This window comes from Terrapene carolina, unplaced genomic scaffold, assembly GCF_002925995.2.
Source record: "Terrapene carolina triunguis isolate 2854851 unplaced genomic scaffold, T_m_triunguis-2.0 Scaffold96, whole genome shotgun sequence".
Classification (NCBI taxonomy): domain Eukaryota; kingdom Metazoa; phylum Chordata; order Testudines; family Emydidae; genus Terrapene; species Terrapene triunguis.
In genome coordinates this window covers 53,540,538-53,564,008 of record NW_020664447.1, presented here as the reverse complement: position 1 = coordinate 53,564,008, position 23,471 = coordinate 53,540,538, and the positions used below count along the sequence as shown (strand labels likewise).

The window sequence follows — 23,471 nt, the reverse complement described above, 5'->3', positions numbered from 1 at the left end:
ATTTTAGCAAGGGGCTTGGAGGAGAAAGCAGGGTGAGATGTGACAGGCTAAGGGAGAATGCTCTGGCTTTGGGATGCTGCATGGGAGAAGTCACAAAGAGTATTATGTTTGCACAATGCCTAGCACAATAGGCTCCTGATCTCAGTTAGTGTCCCTTGCTGCTACAGTAATACAGAAATCATAGTAGACTGGGAGAAGGACCAGAAGTGATGTCTAGTCAGATGGATTGGGCAAATAAAAATATATAAGAGCAAAGAGGCTAGGGAAGAGCTAGTTTAGAGAGCTTTGAAGGCCAGGAGAAACAGCTTAATTTGAAGCAGAAAGAAAGTGGTAACCAGCGAAGGGTACTGAAGAAGGAACAGGGCTGTAGTTGGAATGGCAGATAAAATTTCAGGAGCAGTATTTTGGACAGATTGAAAAGAGTGCAGTGAGAATCTGGAAAGCCTGAGAAGAGGTTATCATAACCAAGGCAGGAAATAATCAGGACAAAGGTTTACTCTTTGGGCATGAAGAGAAAAGGGCATATTCCAGAAGAACTGTCAGGATTTGTGCTGTTGATAAACATAATGGAAGAGAGGAGTTGAAGGGGACGGCAAGGTTGCAGCTCTTTGGAATGGAGAGGATAGTGGGATTAAGGATGGAGGGGTCATGGTAGGCAAGCATCTCTATCTGAACTTCAAGTGTAATGCTCTGGCAAAAAGGACTAATGTAATCCTTAGTGTTGTATAAGGTAGAATACTGTGTGCAATTCTGGTCTCCACTTTTTAAAAGGGATGTTAAAAAAATTGAAGAGGATGCAGACAAGAGACACAAAAATTATCAGAGGGCTGGAGAAAATGCCATACAGTGAGAGACTTAAGGTATGTCTATACTGCAATAAAACACTGTCAGCTGACTTGGGCTCACAGGGCTCAGGCTGCAGGGCTATAAAATTGCAGTGTAGACATCCAGGATCGGGTACTATAGGTCTCTTTAATCTAGTGGAGAAAGGCATGACAAGAACCAGTGAGTGGAAGTTGAGCCAGACAAATTAAATTAAAATAAAAAGACAATTTAACATTGAGCGTGATTAACCATTGGAACAAATTACTGAGGGATGTGGCAGATTCTCTCTGTTGATGACTTCAAATCAAGCCTGGATGGCTTTCTGGAAGATACACGTTAGTCCAACACACATTATGCTTTAGTTAAACACAGTTATTGGGTTCCATACACGGGTAACCAGGTGCAATTTAATGGCCTATTATATACAGAATATCAGACTAGCTAGATGATCTAATGGTCCCTTCTTGCCGTAAGCCTTTGTCTTTCTAATAGTAAATGGATGAGGAAAGAGGAGTTGAGTTTTCAATGTATTGAGGTTGTTGGGATTTAGATATCCAGGAAGGAGACAGAGAAGCAAATCCAGTGTGGTTTAGCCAGGAGTGGAGAGAGACGTTCGACATCTCCAGAGTGGTAGTGGTTGAGTAAGGTTGCATGGAGATAAGGTGTGGAGGAAGAGGAGGACTTCAGATTTCTGCACTTCTTGATTCTGTTTACATATAGGTTAAAAGAATTAAAACTTGAGCTGACATTCCAATATTTCAGTCCCAGTTATCAGATATAATTTTTAGAGATAATATAATAATAATAATAAGTAGAATACAAAAACCTTTGGAGCTCGTTTTTTGAGACAGTTTTTATCACTTGTTGTATGATTGTTTAGCTTTGCAAGGAATAATTTTTTATTTTAATTTTTAAAGGAAAGCAAGTCTTGCCCTCATTAGAAAAATGATTCATTTTTGTTCTGAAGCATTGTTAAAAGAGGTTTGTGATTCTGATGCTGGTCACAACCTGCCCACAGTATTGGTTGAGATCACTGCTACTGTCCTTGATCAAGAGGTGAGCTTATTTTTTTTATTATTTATGATATAACACTGTATTTGAGAAACAAAAAATTTCCCCCTTTTAACTTTTTGTACTGCTTTTACAATGTATTGAATCTGTCTGTGAAATAAAGTTCAGTGTTTTGTGATTACTTGATATTAGGCCATAACACATCACCTTGTCTTTGACCAGATGTTTTTTAATTTTGATAAATCAACAGGCCATGATGTGAACAGCTTAAGTGGTGGACTAACTGCTTAAAATTTGAAATGGCTTGCAGTAAACACCTCTCTCCTTTCTTCTTTCCCTCCTACGCCAATTTCTTGCAGGATGATGATGATGGCCACTTGCTAGCCTTGCAAATCATAAGGGATTTGGTAGATAAAGGTGGTGACCTTTTTCTAGACCAGCTTGCTAGGCTGGGTGTAATTAGTAAAGTGTCAACTTTGGCAGGACCATCTTCTGATGATGAGAATGAAGAGGAGTCCAAACCTGAGAAAGTAAGCAGAGCGTTATCTGGCTTTGTCTGTTCTACAAAGCCATCTTCTGTCTCTATATCTTTGCAACTTCATGAAAATGTGAAAAAATACATAAATAAATCCAGTAGTACTTGATGTATGTGTTCTGTTAAATTGACTCCACTGTTTTGTTCGGTAATGTAATATGCATCTGAACAGTAAATCAAGCTCTCTCCCAGTGTTCCCATCTGTAAAATAGAGATAATACTTACCTCTTTGAATTGTTGTAGGATTAATTAGCTGATATTCATACAGTGTTTTGAAAAATTACTGAAATATAACTGATAAGTAGGATTTATGAATCTATTTTCAACTGTAGTTTAAAACTAGTCATATCTAAATAGCTAACATTTCTAAACCTCGCAATAATGGTCTTAAAATAAACATAACTAAGAAAAATACTCCCTTAAATTACAGAAAATTTGAGAATGCGTATTTAATGTACAGTACTTAATGTATCAATTCCCAACTACTGTAATTGACTACTTGCTACCATCCCAGCTAATTTCCATCACCCATTCAACTTTAACTTTGACTCATCAAATCACCTTTGGTGATTTTCCTCTATTCTAGGTGATGTAATGCTAGACCACTGGAGAACAAGTTGCAAAAAATGCAACATTGCCTAAACTGAAAGCTTTTGCTTTTTTTTTTTTTTTTTTTTTGTAGAAAAAGCACAATAGTAGATCTGTACTTACAGACCTCTGAAGGAAATGAACAACAGATCTGGAACACTTAAATAGGTTTAACTACAAGAAAAACCTAGAAGTTAAAAAATTAAATATGTTGAAATAGTAGACAATAAAACATTATTTTGTTAAAGCAGGATGGAAACTGTTTTGTAGTCTCTTAACTAAACAAGTTAAGTTTCCTCCTTGTCAGTGCCTCCCCACACTACCATTGTTGTACTAAGATGGCTGCTCCAACAGGTAGGTTTTTAATAACATTTATAATGGGTAATTTATGGAGAGAACTGCTGCTTATTCAGATTCTCATTAAACATTCCTTAAAGAAAACTTTTAAAATCAGTATTTTACGGCTTACGGTTATATTTTTGAATATTTAGTTTCTATGTCTAACTTTTTGTGTTTTTACAGCAAGTTTATTTAAATTACCTCTTTCCTGAATTACTTTATTTTATCTAACTTTACAGGAGGATGAACCCCAAGAGGATGCTAAAGAACTGCAGCAGGGTAAACCATATCACTGGAGAGAGTGGTCCATCATTAGGGGAAGGGACTGCTTGTATATCTGGAGTGATGCAGCAGCCCTGGAACTGTCTAATGGTAGCAATGGATGGTTCAGATTTATTTTGGATGGAAAACTGGCAACAATGTATTCAAGTGGGAGTCCTGAAGGAGGATCAGATAGTTCAGGTATAATTTCTTCTCAATTTCACAATAAATGAAATCTTGGTTTATTTATATTGTTTAATTTGATCTATTCGGTTTTATAGAAATTGGTGTACTAAATAGTAAAGCATTAAAACAGATAGAAGGTGGTCAGTTAATTGTGATGCTTCTGTCAAATATCATGTGACTGTAAATTAACTTTCTTGGTGATTATGTTCAGAAAACATCTCGCCAGTAAATGTGTATTAACTTCATTTTGTTTGATTTTTCATGCAAGCTTAATTTTATCATCCCAATCATTAAAGGCACTTTGTAGTGGCCATCCCAGGAAAACAGGTTGAAATGTTAATTTACTGTTTGCTTTTAGCTGGCAGAATGAAATTGCCTGTGTTGGAAGACAAAGGAAAGTTTCTCATTAAGCTTGGGAAACGTCACAGTGTCTTAACTGGTTGTTAAGGGGATTAGGTGACAGACCTGGAGCTATAAGTATTCTGCAACATATTTTCTATATTCTGTACAGAATGTGCAACTTCTATTAATTAAGAGTGTTGATTGCTGCTTTTATCCAGGAAGCAGAAGCAATCCTCTTTGTTTCATCTTTTCACTAGTGCAACAGTTCATACATTTGTAAATCATCAGCTGCATTGTGCTATTACACCACACAATAATTTGTGAAATTTAGTAACGGGGTGTTGTGGTTCATTATTGAAACAGGGTGTAATGGCTTTATCAGCCTAGTGGCTTGAAACTTCAAAGAAGAGAAGGTTGGAGTTCCACTGTTGAAAGCTAATGGAAATTCCAAGAAAAAAATCTGAACTTGAGTTAGTATCTACTGTTAAAAGGGAGAAACCCTTAAACTTTGTCATTTCTTCATATGTTAGTCTGGAATGTCAAAGTTAAGATTATATTTGAAAAATAAAAGTATAGAAAAACTCAATCACTGAAGCGAATTTAGCTCTGCTTTCTCTTCTCCAAAAGATGGTCCACACTTTACCTTTTATGAGACAGGCTTGTTGATGAAGGACATCTAATAAAGATGGTTTTGATAATAGAATCAGACACTATAATCCATGTAACTTTAGACCAGGGGTCTCAAACATGTGGCCCGCGGGCTGCATGTGGCCTGCGGTGTTCTTTCGTGCAGCCCGCCAAGTTCCCCACGCCCGCGAGCCCCGCACCGCTCCCTGAAGTGGCTGGAACTATGTCCCTGCAGCCCCGGGTGGGGTGGGGGAGGGAGAGAGGAGTAGAGGGCTCTGTGCTTTCGCTTCCAGGCACTGCCTCCCGCAGCTCCCATTGGCCGGGAACGGAGAACCACGGCCAATGGGAGCTTTGGGGGAGGTACCTGGAGGAGCAAGAGCAACACATGGTGCCATCCCGTCCCCCCCCAGGACTCCGGCTGCTTCCTGGAGCAGAGCGGAGCGGGGCCAGGGCAGGCAGGCAGGGAGCCTGCCCTGGCCATGGTGCGCGGTGCTGCCACCCCGGAGACACTCTAGGTAAGCGGCGCTGGGCCGGAGCCCGCACCCCAACCCCTTGTCTGGAGCCCCCTGCCACATCCCACACCCTCCCGCACCCCAACTCCCTGCCCTGAGCCCCCTGCCACACCCTGCACCCTCACCCCTCCTGCACCCCAACTCCCTGCCCTGAGCCCCCTGCCGCACCCTGCACACCTCCTGCACCCCAACCCCCTGTCTGAAGCCCCCTGCCACATCCCACACCCTCCTACACCCCAACTCCCTGCCCTGAGCCTCCTGCCACACCCTGCACCCCAACCCCCTGCTGCATTCCTCATCCCTCCTGCACCCCACACCCCAATTCCCTGCCCTGAGCCCCCGGCTGTACCCTGCACATCTCCTGCACCTCAACTCCCTGCCCTGAGCCCCCATCACACCCCGCACCCCTCCTGCACCCCCTGGGGACAGGGAGGGGGTAGAGTTGGGGTGAGGACTTCTGGGAAGGAGTTGGAATGGGGGCCGGGGCGGGAAGAGGCGGGAAGGGGCGGGGCCTCAGGGAAGGGGTGGAGTGGGGCGGGGCCAGGGGCAGCAAGGGGTGGGTGTCAGTGATGCGGCCCTCGGGCCAATGCACTAGTCCTCATGCGTCCCTCGTGGTCATTTAAGTTTGAGACCCCTGAGATAGATCAAAGCACACAAAGGAAATGTTAGTGTGCACCAACAGGATCCACGTGGACATTTAGTGCATGGCAGGGTATGTAGGGTAGATTTACACCCCAGCTTACCACAAACTAAACATTCATGTAGATATGTCCTTGGACTAAGGAAAAGAGAACCAAGGCCACTTTACTTCTGAATGAGAGCATTCATACAGGGGTTTAATATGCTTTAATTTCACACCTTTAGTTAATTTGGCTTAATTTTCCTGGATGTTCCTGTGTAGAAAAGCCCTAATTTGGTTCTGTGAGGTTGATCTAGTAAGATAACTCTCCAAAGTGATCAAGAGAATAGCATCCTTGGTTTCTATTCTCTATCCAGAATTGCAATACACAATGTGCAGTTCTAATTCAATGTTGATTAACCTCAGGATGCACCTTATGTAATTTTTTTTTTTTTTTATTATATTATTTTGTGAGTGGGTGAAAAGATGTTGAATTACAAAGGATTGCTGTTGAGCAATAGAATTGAGTAGTGTGAACAACACAAACATACAAACTCTGTACAGAGTGTATAAGTATACAGTGGACATCTTAGAAAAGTGCTTCTTTACCGCTCTTCACATTTATTTAATATTGGCTGGTTTGAATTTTTAGAAGACAAATCAAAACTTCAGTGCAAAAATAGCAATAATTTAAATTTGAATTTTGAAATTTAAAGCGAGTCAGGGCAATCTTACATATACCTACGTGAATATTATCACAACACTTGTCAATATGGTGTACTATATGGTAAATGTTTAATTATGGTTTAACTAGATAAATTTAGAAATGTTTCACTAATTTAATTTACTTAATTGTAACAATGCAGGTAAAATGACAAAAAAGATTCCAATAATGCCAGGCAGTAAAGAAAATATTTTTACATCTCTAAAGACTGCATGCTTAAATCATTTTATGCATATAAATTTGTTTTGTACTATACAACAGTAAAATGGCAATTTTTAATGGTTAATGTGCTTTATCTTCACATCTTTAGTTAATTCAGCTTAACGTTCCCCAGGGTCCCCATGTAGAGAAGCCCTACATCTGCAACTAAAGCCATGTCTACACCACAGGTGCTAGAGCAGCACTCTGGGGCTTAGGTTGATATAGCTATGGTGCACAGAGGGTGTGGATTTTTCACACCCTTGAGAACAATAGCTATGTCAACCTACGTTTTAAGTGTAGACCAGGCCGAAATAGTTGACTGCAAATATTACTAGGCCTATTTTAACATGCTTCACTAGATAAGGTTGAAATTAACCTTATATTACAAGCCTGATTTTTATCTGCCCTCACCCCGACTTCACCAAAACAAATACAATCTCACTGCAGTTTCACAGATACAATCTTAAACCAGGAAATTTCCCTGATTTAATATATTTCTGGGTCCCCATATAGAGAAGCCCTAAATTTGCACTACAGGCACTACAGCAGCCCAGCTACAATGCTGTAGTTATGCTAATCCCTCCTTTTTTTCCTGACACATTGGAAACAAATCAGACCTGGAATCTGGGAGCTATAAGGATTTCAGAAAGTTAATTATCTTCTAGGGCATTTTCATAACTACCATTACCAGTTGAGCTAAGAAGTTAAAAATTTCTTTTAATCTTTTCATTTTGGCAAGCATTGGTGGATTTCACTATACTATTTTATAGATGGGTTTAACAAAAATAGTTATTAAAAGTGGTTTCCATATAAGTTATAACCTAGAAACAGGTTTATTAAACTCCATATGACCCTAGTCACATTGATATAATGGGCTGCAGGAGGAAGAAAGCACACTGAAGGATGGAAAGTGCATCTAGCAACCTAGAAAGCACTCCCCAAACAAATCTACTTTACATGTCTCTCCCTTTGCTCCCACATCAGTATAGTTTTCTCTTCATAAAGGGAAACAGGAAGGCATGGGAAACTTGGTCTAAAGCAGGGGTCTAAAACTCAAATGACCACGAGGGCCGCATGAGGACTAGTGCATTGGCCCGAGGGCTGCATCACTGACACCCACCCCTTGCTGCCCCCGGCTCCGCCCTGCCCCCACTCCACCCCTTCCATGAGGCCTGCCCCTTCCCTGCCCCCATTCCAACCCCTTCCCCGAAGTCCTCACCCCAACTCTGCCCCCTCCCTACCCCCAGGGGGTGCAGGAGGGGTGCAGGGTGTGATGGGGGCTCAGGGCAGGGAGTTGAGGTGCAGGAGGTGTGCAGGGTACGGCAGGGGGCTCAGGGCAGGGAATTGGGGTGTGGGGTTCAGGAGGGGTGAGGAGTGCAGCAGGGGGTTGGGGTGCAGGGTGTGGCAGGGGGCTCAGGGCAAGGAGTTGGGGTGCAGGAGGGTGTGGGATGTGGCCATGGGCTCCGGATAGGGGGTTGGGGTGCAGGGTGTGATGGGGGCTCAGGGCAGGGAGTTGAGGTGCAGGAGGTGTGCAGGGTATGGCAGGGGGCTCAGGACAGGGAATTAGGGTGCAGGAGGGGTGAGGGGTACAGCAGGGGGTTGGGGTGCAGGGTGTGGCAGGGGGCTCAGGGCAGGGAGTTGGGGTGTAGGAGGGTGTGGGATGTGGCAGGGGGCTCCGGCCCGGCGCCGCTTACCTAGAGGGGCTCCAGGGTGGCAGCACTGTGGCCAGGGCAGGCTCCCTGCCTGCCCTGTCCCTGCTCCGCTCCACTCTGCTCTGCTCCAGGAAGCAGCCGGAGTCCCGGGGTGGGGGAAACGGCACCATGTGCTGCTCTTGCTCCTCCAGGTACCTCCCCGAAAGCTCCCATTGGCTGCGGTTCCCCGTTCCCGGCCAATGGGAGCTGCGGGGGGCAGTGCCTGGAAGTGAGAGCACAGAGCCTTCTACTCCTCTCCCTCCCTCCCCCCCCCCCCCCCCGGGCCGCCGGGACCCCAGTCCCCACCGCTCCCGGGAGCGGGGCGGGGGAGGCAGGGGGGCACACGGGCGTGGGGAGCTTGGCGGGCCGCACGAAAGAACCCCCCGGGCCGCGTGTTTGAGACCCCTGATCTATCTCATGTATGTAGATCCAAGCACACAAAGGAACGGTTAGTGTGTATCAGCAGGGTCCACACGAACACTTGTGTGCGGCAGGTTAGTGTGAAGTATGTTTATATCCAAGTTGCCTACAAACTAAATGTTCATGTAGACAATTCTTTAAGTGTGAACTAAGGCCATTCTACTTCTGAATGAGAGCATTCACGCAGGGGTTTAATATTACTTAACTTCACACCTTTATAGAAACAACATATAATGACAGCTATATGAGATAATTGTTAGGCAGCCTAGGTTGAGACTACCCTAAACTCTTCTCAGATATACTGGATACTGTTCTGTTCCTCCTCTATTAAAATATTATCTCATATACATAATTGATTTTGTCAATCCCTTGAATGATGCCATAAGAATGCTTTCAGTGTATTGTTTAAACTATTAATATTGGTCAAAATGAAATGATCAATTAGAAGATGGAAAAACCTGTCTATAGTTGTTATAGGTTTAGTTTCCCTATGTTGAGAAAAATATTATAACATAAATAAACTGACAGAGTAAGATGTTCCCCTCTATGTGGAGCAAAGGACCTAAAAAGTAATCAGCAGATTGGGAGTAGTGGCATCTCCTTGGCATGGTCTCCTGAATCTGCAGCAGCCCCCTTGTGTTAATATTGAGTAACTGTTGCTTCTTATTGCAGTCTCCTTCCCAACCCCCTTTTGAACTTCAAAGTTGCAAATGCTGTTTCCATTTTAGTGTGTTTTTCTGTTGGAGGGTTGATTTGGGCTCCTATTACTCTTGTTTGGGCTCCTAGAGAACTTCATAGTAACAGTAATGAGGTAAATTACTTATTAGATTTTTACAAGATTAAATTAAAGTTTAACATGGATTTGTTTAACTTCACTCTGTGTTACACTTCCTAACAAACATTATATTGCACTGAGTATACGTCAAGTCAAACTTTTTTCCTGAAAAAAACAGCTTGTGCTTGAAATATATTATGTTTAAAGTCAAGCACTGGAAAATTGTGGGTCTTTTTGTTTTTTGTTTTTTTTTTTTTTTTTTTTAAATAGAAAGTAGAAGTGAATTCTTAGAGAAGTTACAAAGAGCTCGAAGCCAAGTAAAGCCATCCACCACAAGTCAGCCAATTTTATCAGCACCTGGGCCCACTAAACTTACTGTGGGAAATTGGTCACTCACCTGTTTGAAGGAAGGAGAAATTGCTATCCACAATTCAGATGGTCAGCAAGCTACAATATTAAAAGAAGATCTACCAGGCTTTGTTTTTGAGTCCAATAGAGGAACTAAACATTCATTTACTGCTGAAACCTCTTTGGGTAAGTATGTAGGTATGTGTAATAAACAGATATGGGCAGGGAAGTGTGTGTGTGTGTATGTTTTAAGTATTGTGAAATTTTAAGAATTTTTAAAATTGGTTTGCAGGATCAGAGTTTGTGACTGGCTGGACTGGCAAAAGAGGTAGAAAACTGAAATCCAAGTTAGAGAAAACAAAGCAAAAGGTTTGTGAATGTGTTTGGTTTTTGTACTTCTAATCAAATTTGTGGGCTGCTATATTCTTAATTTTTCTTATGTTATGAAGAGATGCATTGCTATAACTGAGGTTTTTAACATCCAAATTAGTATTTATTGAACTGAGCAATTTTTTTTAAGATTTGAGAGAAATTGAGCCATGTTGGTTTAAAAAAAAAATGTAATTTCTCTCAATCTACAGTAATTTTATGGCTCTCATCCACTGTTTCTGACAAGCCTGGTCTTCTCATCCTCTAATATATTACTCCTTGCTTTGTGTACATTCATTAATTGCTGTAGATGAAGATGGCACCTCTCCTTGTTCACACCTATGCAAAGTGACACAAATGGAGAAAGTTATAAGACCTGTTTCCTACAAAATTTACTTTTCGAACCTGCCTGTTCCTGCTCCCATTTAAATAAATGGAAGTATTGTCATTGATTTGATTGGGAACAAGTTCAGTCAGAGAAGAACTAATTTTTCCCATCTCAGACTTCTCTGAAAATTGCCAAAATGCCAGTTTTAGGCAAGGTCAGCAAATTAAACAAAGCTGAATTTTTGGCACTTTGTTTTACAGATATTATACAGTTATGGGATTGTGCAAATGGCTATATATTTACATTTTATTCTTAATTGTGCTCCAGAAATTAAACTTTCTCCTTCTTAAAACAAGTCTCTAACTCATATGGTTGTGACTGAAGCTTGCAGAACGTGAACCAAATATGCTTGGTATCTATGGTGATGCAGTGTTATCTGCCTGAGTCTATAGATAGCATGCAACGATAGCCCTGAGGAAAAGTGTCTTCTATCTACCTACACCTCAATTTGGTGGTAACTCAGGGCTAGATGAAGTGACAAATATTGGGATGGGGTGCCCTAGGACAGTTACTGGGAAGGGTGGCAGTGGTGAGAACAAGAAATATAAATAAACTCAATTAAAATTCCTGCTCCAAAATGGCAAGTCACTTCTTTCCCTCCTCAAAATGAGGGGAGAAATAAGACATGCATCCCTTCCCAAGTACCAAAAACTTCAGCTGGGCATGAAAACCGAAACTGAAACCACATTCTGGGTCCCAAAAGTCCACTCTTCCTTCTGAACCTCAAAGCCTCCAGCTTTTCCTCAACAATTTTTGTAATGCAGTTACACATTGTAAATACAAAAATATGTTTCAGATTTAAATTTTCCATGTGGAGGAAATGTAAAATTGAATTTAATATAAAAATAAACATAAATACTATTCTATTGTTCCGGTTGGATGAGGAGCAGTGAAAGGAAGAGGTCTTGGAGTAGGAAGGGAGGAAATCCAGAGTTGCAGAAATCCAGAGTCTATACCAAGTAATTGCTGCACAGAACACAGGTCATTATTATGAGGCAAAAAATATTAGAAAAACTCAGAAAAGCAAAATACCTAATTTCCTGAATATTCACTTAATGAATGCCTTCTCCTATTGGCCTCAGGCTTTTTAGAAAAATGTCTTCCTTCATGTAAGATCAGATAGGAAATTTTTTTGGGGAGTTGGTTTAGTATTGGTGAAGTGGGATGGAGTGTTAGGAAAAAGTGGGTTTATAATAGAAAGTTAGTTTTAACCTTCACTATGAAGAGATTAACATGTCTAGAATATGAGTTTAGACATAGGCACGGATAAGCAATTCATATAGGTTCTGTAACCTTGGTGTATGGTGCCTGCAGTTACAAATTAAGCTTGTTCATAAGCATGGCACGTGTGCTTGAGATTTAGCAACATGCACTAAGGTTTGCCAAGGCAGTGTGATTACCCTTACTCTAGTTTTCTGGTTGTGATATCAGTTTATATTACTTCCCACTCATCTAAATACTGTTGTCATGGACATCTTTAGCAAAGAAAACCCAGATGCTAGAATTTTGAAGAAACTAGAAACTTGAAGAAAGATCTAGTAATCTCACATGTATATTCTGGGATTTTGCTAAAGAAAATTTATAGTACAGTCGTCATAGTTGCTCCCAAACCTGTTATCTCCTCCTCCTCCGGTTCTGAATAAAGATGATAATAAAATATTAAACTACAGTTGTTTTTATATTTGTGCCCTCTGTAAACATCAAGATAATCTATTGTGGATGTTGAACCATATAATTTGTTTGCCAAACTCAGAAAAATCTTGCCACCTGCTCTGTAGCTATTCTGTATGCTCCACTATCCATCACTCCTTTTTCTGTCTTCATCTCCTTATGGAGCGTCTCCTGACTGAAGTGGTGACAACATCACCTTCTACGAGGAGCATCTGTGGAACAGGCTATGGTGCCACGTGTAGAAGGGATTTTTTTGTCTAGCCTGCCACTGTTCTCCCCCCTGCCATCAAGATATCTTATGGGGAGAGTAGGGGCTCCTGCCCCTCTCCTGGCATTATAAATTCACTTTCTACAAAGATTGTCATTCTGGCAGTGCCATCTGTTGTGGTGGTGTGCTTTACTTGATTGTTATGCCAGAGTATCTCTAGGAATCTCATTTGTGTTGGAGAGTATGGAAGCTTTGATTGGGGAGAGAAAATTGTGCTAGATATGAATTGCTGAGCAACAGTTACGGAGAAGAGCCACTTAAACTGGAGGCGAACAGTAGCAGTCCAGTTTCAATTTTTAGAAAGGAAGTTTAGGCAAGACCAAAATTACCGTCTTATCTCAGTTTCATATGCTGTTACTTATGAGATATCCATACACCTCAGGAGGCTAAGTGTGCATACTAAAATATAAAAAGAATATTTTAATCCTGATCCTTAGAATAATTTTTGGCAGGTACGAACTATGGCAAGAGATTTATATGATGATCATTTTAAAGCTGTTGAAAGCATGCCTCGAGGAGTAGTTGTAACATTGAGGAACATAGCAACCCAGTTAGAATCTTCTTGGGAACTTCATACAAACAGACAGGTAAGTACAGGCTTTCATATCTTAATGTATCTGTCATGAAACAAGGAAAAGTTGCAATAAGTTTAGACATGAAATGTTCATGTTTACAATTTTTGCATATTTTGTCAAAAACTGCATATGTAGTAGTACTTGGAATAATTCTTCAGTTAAATTATACTAACTTGTCTCATCTTATGCTTCTCTTTGTCTCCAGTGCATTGAGGGAGAAAATACTTGGAGAGATTTAATGAAGACTGCTTTAGAAAACTTAATTGTGCTGTTGAAGGATGAAAACACTATCTCACCATATGAAATGTGCAGTAGTGGCTTAGTGCAGGCACTTCTTACTGTTTTAAATAATGTAAGTTTACTGAAAAGTTGGAGGTGTTGAGAAAAGAGTACAATTTACTTGAAAAATGGAACAATTTAAAATAAAGGGATAGATCTTCCCCTGGTGTAAACAAGTGTAGCTTCTCATTGACTTAAATGGAGCTATGCAGACTTAAACCAGCTGAAGAAAATATATATATTATGTTATTTTATATATATAAAATAACATAAAAGCAGTAGTTTGTGTGTAACCAAAAGATAAAATCAAGTTTTTCAGATTTGCTTAATTTTTCTTTATTTTTGTACTGGTAGCAGTTAGTAAGTGTGAACAAGTTCATTTTCAGTGTAAAGAAGCAATATATTTATTACTTTGCACTATTTTACATATTTTAATAATATTTTTCTTTTTCTTTTTTTGTTAGAATGTAGATTTAGATGTGAAACAAGATTGTAGCCAACTAGTAGAGAGAATAAATGTGTTCAAAACAGCATTCAGTGAAAATGAAGATGATGAAAGGTAAAAACACAAAATAATTTGCATTCCTTTGTGAAGCAGTAACACAAAATAAGACATATATTTGCCCTGGGGTTTTTCATTTTAGTTTTGGTCTTCCAGTGGTGAAATGGAAAACTAGTCTTAAGTGACAGCATCTGCCATTAAAGTACTAATTGACTGACCAGTTTGCTCTATTTATGCTAATTCATAAGGGCATAAAGTAGCTTCACATTAATCAGTCATATGTGGCCATTTTCATTGTACAGTGGCATAGTAGACTGTTTAACAGTTGTGGAATTGGTGACTATAGACTGACATAAAAATGTTGGAGTGCTGTTTTACTTAAATAGCCATTAGAGAAATTAATTTCCAGAGAGTATTCACAAAATAAATATGTTGTCATTAATGTGTGGTGCCTTTTATACATAGTTATTTGAAAATATGTACATTCTTAATTTCTCGTATTTATTTTCTTGATTTGTCATTTTTTGATGGTATCTGGTTTCTCCCCATATCAGATCTGTTTTATAGCCCAGAGCTTCAGCATTCTCCTGTCCCACTGTTTCCTGTATTCCTCCTTTTTTCCATGGCCTTTCCTTTTTAGTTCCAGTACTTCATTATCCTAGTACCCTTCCAGCTGGAGCTTAGTCTGGTTGGACATTAATTGCCAAAATGCGTAAAGAGTACCTGACATGATTCAATTGATAACGTATCTTGCCTGCAGCCATCAGTTCATATTTGATTCTGATATGGTTACACAGCAAAAGTAAGAAACCCATAACTTAAAAAAATTGCATTTTTCATTTTTTCTGTGATGCTTGTGCTGCATCAATATCTAAGTCCCCTGGTACAGTGTGTCATCAGGAAGTTTGTACTGAAGCAAGCCTCATGTTAAGGGTATATCTACACAGCAAAGAAAAACTCATGGCTGGTCCTTGCTAGCTGACTCGGGCTCAGACTGTGGGGCTGTTTTCTTGCTGTGTAGACTTCTGGGCTTGAGCTGGAACCCTCCCATTCTACAGGGCTCCAGCCTGAGCTCTGAAATCTACATAGCAATGAAACAGCCATGCAAGCCCAAGTCAGTTAGCATGTGCCAGCCAGGGGTTTTTCTTTGCTGCGTAGATATACCCTAAGGAAATTAAGAAGGCCTAACAGTTTTGAGTAGCTGAAGGAAGGAGGAAGTAGGGGGGCCAGAGAAAAACAAGGAGTTGGAAAACATGGGAAGACTGTTGAGTTGTAGGCTGAAAGCAACTTCCACTGTTAAAGGGTTGCCAAACGTCCCTTCAGCTATAGAAGATAGGGTACCTAAGAAAGGAAGAAAGACCATTGGACCTGTATCTTTAAATGTTTGTTAAAGATATTTTTAATTACCAAAACGTTTAATTATTTCAAATATGGGAGTGCCATACGTTTGTCAAGTTATCGTCTTAAACTGTCTGATTTCACCTTTCTTCCAAACTTTAAAACAAAACATTGCTATCCCCTGAGATTTATTCAAAAACATTATCTTGAATTTTCAGTGTGAGGTAATTTTTGTAATGTCTAACTGCTTCCCTTCACAGTCGTCCAGCAGTTGCATTAATTCGGAAATTGATAGCAGTGTTAGAATCTATTGAACGTCTACCTCTCTACTTGTATGATACACCAGGATCTACATATAATTTGCAGGTAACAGTGTATTGCTATAGTAATGTATAATGTTGAGTTTCATATTAATTCTAGGAAAAAATCTCAGTCAAGCTACATGAGGTGTATTCCTGTCAAGTTGTAAAGAATTAGAGAATTTTTTTTAACCTTAAAAAAGATCTGACCACATTCTTTAATGTTCTGCTACTTGCTGTACTGGTCAGGTTTTTCAGCAGTTTCATTTACTTTTCTTATAGAAAGTGAGAGTACAGGTAAATTCTGACTGAAAAAAGAGGGGATTTGTCAACTGTTCCTTGTGTCCAGTGATATTCCCCATCCTGTATGGGAATAAGCTGTACCGGTACGACCACTTTACCTTGATATAACTGCATCCACTCTAGCCGGTTGTACTGTACATACTTTTGTATATAGATAAGCCCTAAGAAAAGAACAGCATAGGGAAACATCCTAGTTTATCTACTGTGATTTTTTTCATTATTACTAGTTCTTGGTGCTGGGGGACTCTGTAATAAAGGACTATTACTTCAGCTGTTCTGTTGGTCATCTGTACCATAGTTATTGACAATGTAAAATCTTCAGAGCTGGAGCTGTCTTACCGTACATACTCGATCATAAGCCGGTTCGTTTATAAGCCGACACCTCCCCTCCCCCCCCAACGTGGATACGTAAAAATGGAAAATTTTTATGATCCGTTCATAAGCCGACCCTATAATTAAGGGGTCAGCAAACTTTGGCTCTCGGGCCATCAGGATAAGCCGTTGGCGGGCCGAGATGGTTTGTTTACCTTGAGCGTCCACAGGCACAGAGGTAAACCTAAGTAAAAAAGTGTCCCGGAGCACCAGCTGCTTACCCTGACGGGCCGGGACAGCAACTGCTGGGAAATTTTTTTGGGGGGAGAAGCTGGGGGTCAGGGGAGTAACCCCTGTGACCACCCCCCCAAAGGACCCCACCCCTAGCCCGGGACCCCCCCACTCTCCCCATCCCATCCCTTCCCACCTTATCTGGGGAGGGCCAGGGGAGGATGTCTCTGGCCTGGCTGGAGCTGCTCCGGCAGTCTGGGCAGCACGGCTGCAGCCTGCTCTGGCAGGCCAGACCGGGCAGCGCGGCCGCAGCATGTTCCAGCGGGCTGGGCCGGGCGGCACGGCCACAGCGTGCTCCAGCGGGCCGGGTGGTGCAGCCACAGCCTGCTCTGGGGGGCAGGGCCAGGCGGCATGGCCACAGCCTGCCAGCCCTGGAGCTGCAGCTGCTTCGGAGGCTGCAGGGAGAGCAGCATGGCCAGAAGTGGAGAGACTCTGGCCCCGCCTCTTCCCTTCTGGTTCTGCGGGCTGTGCTGCCTCTCCTTGCTCCCTCTGTTGGGGGGAGGGGCTGTGTCCCACCTCTCCCTCTCTATACCCGTTCATAAGATGACCTCCTTCTCTGGTGCGTCTCTTTGTTACTAAAAAAAATTCGGCTTATGAATGAGTATATACTTGCACTGAAACAACCAACCTGTGCAATAATGTACAATAAGATCATTTGTAATATTTCTGTTATTATTTGTAATGTTGCTGGGTGCTGCATAAACACAGAGCAATAAGATAGTACCTGTCCCAAAGAGTTTATAATGTAAGACAAGAAACAACAGAAGAACACACATGGGGGAGTACGAGGAAACAGTGTTGATCAGCATGGTAGGCAGTGGTATCAACATACCGGTTGCCTAATTGTTGTCAAGTTTATTGCAGGCATCGTTCAAAGAGGATAGAGGATAATGAAAGAGGATAATTGGGTAGTTTTGTAGATGTTTAAAGGGAGCTCTTTTTAAGAAGGGCAGCATGGGAGAAAGCACCAAGGTGCTTGTTTAAAAATTTACCAAGTGGGTGATGAAGCCTGGTATTATTGGCTGATTGGAGACAGCTACTGTGAAGGGTTACTGTGGTGGGAACAAGAAATGTAAATTAACTCAAATTAAACTCTTGCTTTCCCCCCTCAAAATAGGGGTAGAAAGAGGAGATGCATCCCTTCTCCAGTACCAAAAGTTTCAGCTGGGCATGAGAATCAAAATTAAAACCACATTCCACAACCTCTTGGGGGTGCGAAAAGCCCAAACTTCCCTGCTGTCCTCAAAACCTCTAGCATTTCCCCAGCAATTTCTGTAATGCAGTCAATTTTGTTGGTACAAAAATCTGTACCAGACAGAAAATTAAAATTTGGCTGAATAAGAGATGATGGATAGGCCAGGCATAGGCTGTAAAGGGCCTTGAAAGTGAGAACAAGTGGGTTAAGTTTGATGTGATGGAGAAACGGGAGCCAGTGGAGAGATTCAAAGAGAAGGCTGACTTGGTTAAAGTGATAGGTGATGAAAATGATCCTTGCGCAGCATTCTGAATGAATATAAGCAGGGCAAGATTGCATGTGTCAAGGGCAGAGAAAAGGATGTTACAGTAATTGAGATATGAGATTATAGCCTCAATGATCCTTTTAGCTGTGTGGATGGATTGCAGAGACTGTATTTTAGACACATTATTCAGAAATAAACTTTAAGATATAGATATAGCCTGGATGTGAGGACCTGGAGAGAGATCAGAATTGAAGATGATGCCCAGGTGATGGGACTGAGTGACAGGCAAAATAGAGTTATTGTCCACAATGATCAACGTAGAAGGGAGAGCTTAGGGGAAGATTAAGAGCTCTGTTATAGCTACTTTGAGCTAGAGCTGATGGCTAGACATCTGTGAGATGTCAGAGAGACTGGCTGAGATTTTAGTTTGGACAGAAGGAGACGGGTTTGGAGTAAAAGCCCAGAGTGCAAACCCTACAGAAAGTTGGAGGGGGGGATGAGGAGAATCCTCCAAGAACATGCTTGAAGGTGCTATTAGAGAAGTAGGAGGAGAACCTGGAGAGGACAGAAATGAAAGCCAAAGGAGGACAAGATTTCAAGAAGGGTATGATGGACTGTGTTGAATGAGGCTGAACTTCAACTAGGAAAGAGGTCATTAGAGACTTTGGTGAGAGTGGTTTCAGTGGAGTGCAAGTGGCAAAAGCCAGCTTGGAAAGGGTCTAGGATGGAACAGGAGGGAGAGAAATTGTAGACAGCACCTTGTCAGTTTAGATATGAAAAGGATGGATTGGTAGTTGGAGAGGCAAGTGGCAGCAAAGGTGGCTTTTAAGGGTTTTTTTTTTTTTTTTTTTTTTTTTTTTTACATATGATACTTTAAAATTGTTTTATTTCTGATATGCCCAGTTTATTATCTCATCAGACCAATGTGGAGAAGCATTGCCATTGCTTGTCCATAAGTTAAAAGTAACTGACATTGTTCAAGTCTGGCTTATTTTAAGCATCTGTAAAAAGGGGGGGAAAATTCAAAGTTTATTGCTCCTTAGTAAGGTATAATGTTTGATGGATAAACTTTCTAAGGCCAGCATGCTGCACGGCAATTGTTCGATTTCTTGTACTGACTCTCCATCCTACTTCCCATAAATTTGATGCTGACAAATTAATTCCTGGTATTAATATAAGAATGCAAGAATTTTTAGGAATGGAAGGGGCTCTCTGTCTTGCAGTAACTTTTGAAAAGTAGGTATTTAATCCTGCGGTACTGCTTTTCAGCTTTACCAATAATTTTTCTCAATTGCCATTTCTGTTCTTGCCATCTTTTGTTTATTAAAAATATTCTCTAAACCTGGGTTCTCTTCAGCTTAATTTTGTGGTTAAGTCATCCTCCTATGATTATGAATCCAATCTCTTTCCATGAGAATATTTAGAATGTCACAAACTTAGCATTTGTAACCAGAGAAAAAAACGAGGAAAAAATTCTCAAGTACAATGATGACTTGCCTGAGAGAGCTTGCAGACTGCAATGTCTTAAGCTACATAGAATCAGTTATACGTATCTTGACCGTTTCAGATGGAACCAGTGTCCACTACATATATCTACCAAAAACCGATCCAGTCTTCAACTAAAGAATCAGTAGAATGTGAAAGTTGTTAACTTTGGCTTCTTTTGTAATATTCTGTAGCTTACATTCTGTAGATTGAGGAAAACTGTGTGAGGGGAAAGATGGTCTTGTGGCTAAACCCTGATCAGGGAGACCAGTGAGACATGACTTCTGTTTCTGCCTTTGCTACAGACTTCCTATTATAACATCTGGGTGCTGCAATTTCCCCATCTATTTATCCATTTCTGCCAAATGGTGTTGAGTCTTAACTCATTCAGACTTGAAAGTAGTTATTGAGATCATGGAGGCACTATGAAGTGCAAAGTATTATTGCTACTGTTAATAATAATACTGTTTAAATTACCTAAAAGTAGCTAGGAGAAGTTATGAAAAACACTACTTTAAAACATATCCAATTTATAAAGTATTTTCAAGTTTTGTATTCCTGATTAATAGACATTACTGTAAATGATTTTGCTTGAATCAGTAAAACTTTTTATTATGGTGAAATGTGTCAACTTTCATAAAACTGACAAAAAGTATGATCAGAAGAGGCCTTGATTAATGTTTTGGTACACTTGAGTTTAGATATTAACAAGAAGATTGAGGTTTCGTTTGGAACGTGCTTCTGGGGAGACTTCTTTGATAGATCGAACTGGCAGAATGTTGAAAATGGAGCCTTTGGCAACAGTTGAATCCTTAGAACAATACCTCCTGAAAATGGTGAGCAACATCCCACACAGATGAATTTGCAAAGAGTAGAGGCATTCTTTCTTGATGATATTTCAGTTTTTTTTTTTTCATTCTTTAGGTAGCAAAGCAGTGGTATGACTTTGATAGGGCTTCATTTGTTTTTGTACGAAAACTACGTGAAGGCCAAACATTTGTATTCAGGCACCAGCATGACTTTGATGAAAATGGAATTATTTACTGGATTGGGACAAATGCAAAGTAAGATTCTTCAGAGTTAATTTATTTAAATCAAATGTTATATGCCATAATCTCCAGGAGCAAAACTGAAGGAAATATTGTAGTAAAATGGACTGCACTATCATTTCAAAAAGAACTATATCTCCTTTTTAGTATTCCTGGATAGAATTAAATTTGTGTGTATTGTACCTGAAGACTAAAAGAGCATTATGAATCTTTGAAGTTGTCTTGGGAATTTTCTATTTCTATCTTTATCTAAGACAAATAGTTTTCTCTTTCAACTCCTCATAGTAATATGAAAGTTTTGGATTGTCTCTTACTTATTTAATATCTCTGGGGTTCTGACTATTTTATAATTTAATATTAATTAAAAATTATTCTCAGCAGTCTGTAAAACTTTACTGATCTGTTCTTTTAAAGTAAATGATAAATGAATAATACAATTCTCTTTTCAATGTAGAACTGCATATGAGTGGGTAAATCCAGCAGCCTATGGGTTAGTAGTGGTTACATCTTCAGAAGGAAGAAATCTGCCTTATGGACGTTTAGAAGACATCTTAAGCCGTGAGAGTTCAGCTCTGAATTGTCATACTAATGATGATAAGAATGCTTGGTTTGCCATAGATCTTGGTCTTTGGGTAATACCATCAGCTTACACGCTACGCCATGCTCGTGGTTATGGAAGATCTGCACTCAGAAATTGGGTTTTCCAGGTATCCAAGGATGGACAGAACTGGACTACTTTGTATACCCATGTTGATGACTGTAGTCTCAATGAACCAGGGTATGTTGAAAATATTCTAGCTGCCTTTCCAAAGTTGAACTGTCAATTAAAAACATGCTTTGCTATTTCCTAGCTTTTAGATGTAGGCTTTTGCATCTCTAATTTTAAACCCTTCTTTGGTTCTTTTAAGAGCATTTCTAGTTCACAAACTTAGTTTTGCATTTTAATTTTCACTGATGCATTATGGACTTAAATGTTAATAAATATTGAAAATCTATACTGTGCATTTTCCACAGAGTTGCTTCTTTGTTATGATCTTGTTAATGGATATAAATAATGAAGAGATGCACTGTTGTTAAAAAGTGTCTGCCCATTATCACTTTACACTATGAAACATAGAATGTAACAAATGTTTGATCTCAATATAGTAGTAAGATCAGATTGTTGCCTAATTGTTTCTAATGTTTGGCATAGGCAGTTGGAGCAAATTTTGTTTACTGTTCCATTTGAAGTCTAACACAGCATTCCTCTTATTCCGGAATAAGTTGATGTCATATAAGCTTAACATGCATTGTAGCAACGTAAGATGGTTTAGAGTAGTTTTCCCCAAACTGTGGTCCGTGATTCACTGAGCACTCGCTGCTGGTTTGTAGCAAGTTGGCTGATCATTTGATGCTGGCCTTCCCCTTTGTTTCTGACTTGCCTTACATTATATTAAATGCAGCTAAAACAAGCTACTAATGTACTTAATATTATTTTTTCCTGTAAGCAATTGCTGTGGTAGCTACAGGAATATTATGTAATTGTGACTGGGAGGCTTAAGTGCTCCGTGCAGTCAAGAGTGGGGAGGAGAAGTGTTCTATGAGACTCTTAATGTGTGGTTCACGTGATGGAAAAATTGAACTCCAAGTTTAGAAGATGGCTTTGGTTTTCTTTTGGAGAAAGCAGGTAACACTTGTGAATTCACACCAGCACTCATCCAAATTTTGTAACCCGTAAAGCTTCTTATTTTCATATTTGTCATGTTCTTGTCAGTTTTCATGCATTAGTAAATTAGCATTAGTAAAAGTAACCGTCTCTTCTTTTCCCCCCTATTAATATGAAGTTCTACAGCAACCTGGCCTATAGATCCACCAAAGGATGAGAAGCAAGGATGGAGACATGTAAGAATAAAACAGATGGGAAAGAATGCCAGTGGGCAAACACACTACCTCTCCCTGTCTGGTTTTGAACTTTATGGTACTGTGAATGGAGTGTGTGAAGATCAATTAGGTAAGGAAAAGAATACATCTATCCAATGTGCTTTCCCACAAAGTGATAGTGAATGCATGGCATGAAGATAAGTGAATATGGGGAAAGTGATAAATTGAACTTTGTCATGGGCCTTTTTAAAAAAAAAAAAAAAAAAAAAAACCAAGCTCAAAATAAGTGTGCATGCAATTTAGCTTTACCTTTTAAACATACTTTTACAATCTTGTCTAGATTTTTCTTTAATCTACATTTCAATTACGGTGTGTAGGAAAAGCAGCTAAGGAGGCAGAAGCCAATCTGCGGAGGCAGAGGCGACTAGTTCGCTCTCAAGTTTTGAAGTACATGGTTCCTGGTGCTCGTGTAATCAGAGGAATTGACTGGAAGTGGCGAGATCAGGATGGCAGTCCACAGGGCGAAGGCACTGTTACAGGAGAATTGCACAATGGTGAGGAAGTGCTTATTGAATTTACAAAGTGTTTTAGATTAATAGTTTCATGTTCTATTGCATTGTGATTATGAAATCATATTTTTGTTTTCTTTGCTACACTTCGAAAGGCTAATGCAAACCTGGAATGCATCAAGCAAGGTATTTCCAGTAGAGATAGGGAAGTGTTATTACCATTATACAAGGCACTGGTGAGATCTCATCTGGATACTGTGTGCCATGCTGGTCTCCCATTTTAAGAAAGGTGAATTCCAGCTGGAACAGGTGTAGAGAAGGGCTACTAGGATGATCAGAGGAATGGAGAACCTAAGGGGCTTGGTTTATTTAATCTAATCAAAGGAAGGCTATGGGGAGGTAAGATTGCTCTCTGTTAATACATCAGTGGGATAAACACCATGGAGGGAGAGGTGTTATTTAAGTTAAGGGCCAGTGTTGACACAACAAATGGATATAAATGACCGTCA

The 23,471-nt window shown here is 40.3% G+C and overlaps 1 protein-coding gene across 5 annotated transcripts in view; it reads left to right on the top strand.

Moving 5' to 3' along the window:
• Positions 1 to 23,471, top strand: part of HECTD1 (HECT domain E3 ubiquitin protein ligase 1) — a 93,662-nt gene that overhangs the window by 37,121 nt on the left and 33,070 nt on the right. For all 5 annotated transcript variants that reach the window (XM_029911537.1, XM_029911538.1, XM_029911535.1 and 2 more), the window contains exons 10-23: positions 1,743 to 1,881; positions 2,196 to 2,366; positions 3,538 to 3,760; positions 9,927 to 10,190; positions 10,297 to 10,373; positions 13,153 to 13,287; positions 13,481 to 13,627; positions 14,019 to 14,113; positions 15,655 to 15,760; positions 20,246 to 20,380; positions 20,469 to 20,608; positions 21,048 to 21,371; positions 22,417 to 22,583; positions 22,831 to 23,007. In XM_029911537.1, the coding sequence (XP_029767397.1) occupies positions 1,743 to 1,881; positions 2,196 to 2,366; positions 3,538 to 3,760; positions 9,927 to 10,190; positions 10,297 to 10,373; positions 13,153 to 13,287; positions 13,481 to 13,627; positions 14,019 to 14,113; positions 15,655 to 15,760; positions 20,246 to 20,380; positions 20,469 to 20,608; positions 21,048 to 21,371; positions 22,417 to 22,583; positions 22,831 to 23,007 (2,300 nt within the window). The remainder of the gene's footprint in view (positions 1 to 1,742; positions 1,882 to 2,195; positions 2,367 to 3,537; positions 3,761 to 9,926; positions 10,191 to 10,296; positions 10,374 to 13,152; positions 13,288 to 13,480; positions 13,628 to 14,018; positions 14,114 to 15,654; positions 15,761 to 20,245; positions 20,381 to 20,468; positions 20,609 to 21,047; positions 21,372 to 22,416; positions 22,584 to 22,830; positions 23,008 to 23,471) is intronic.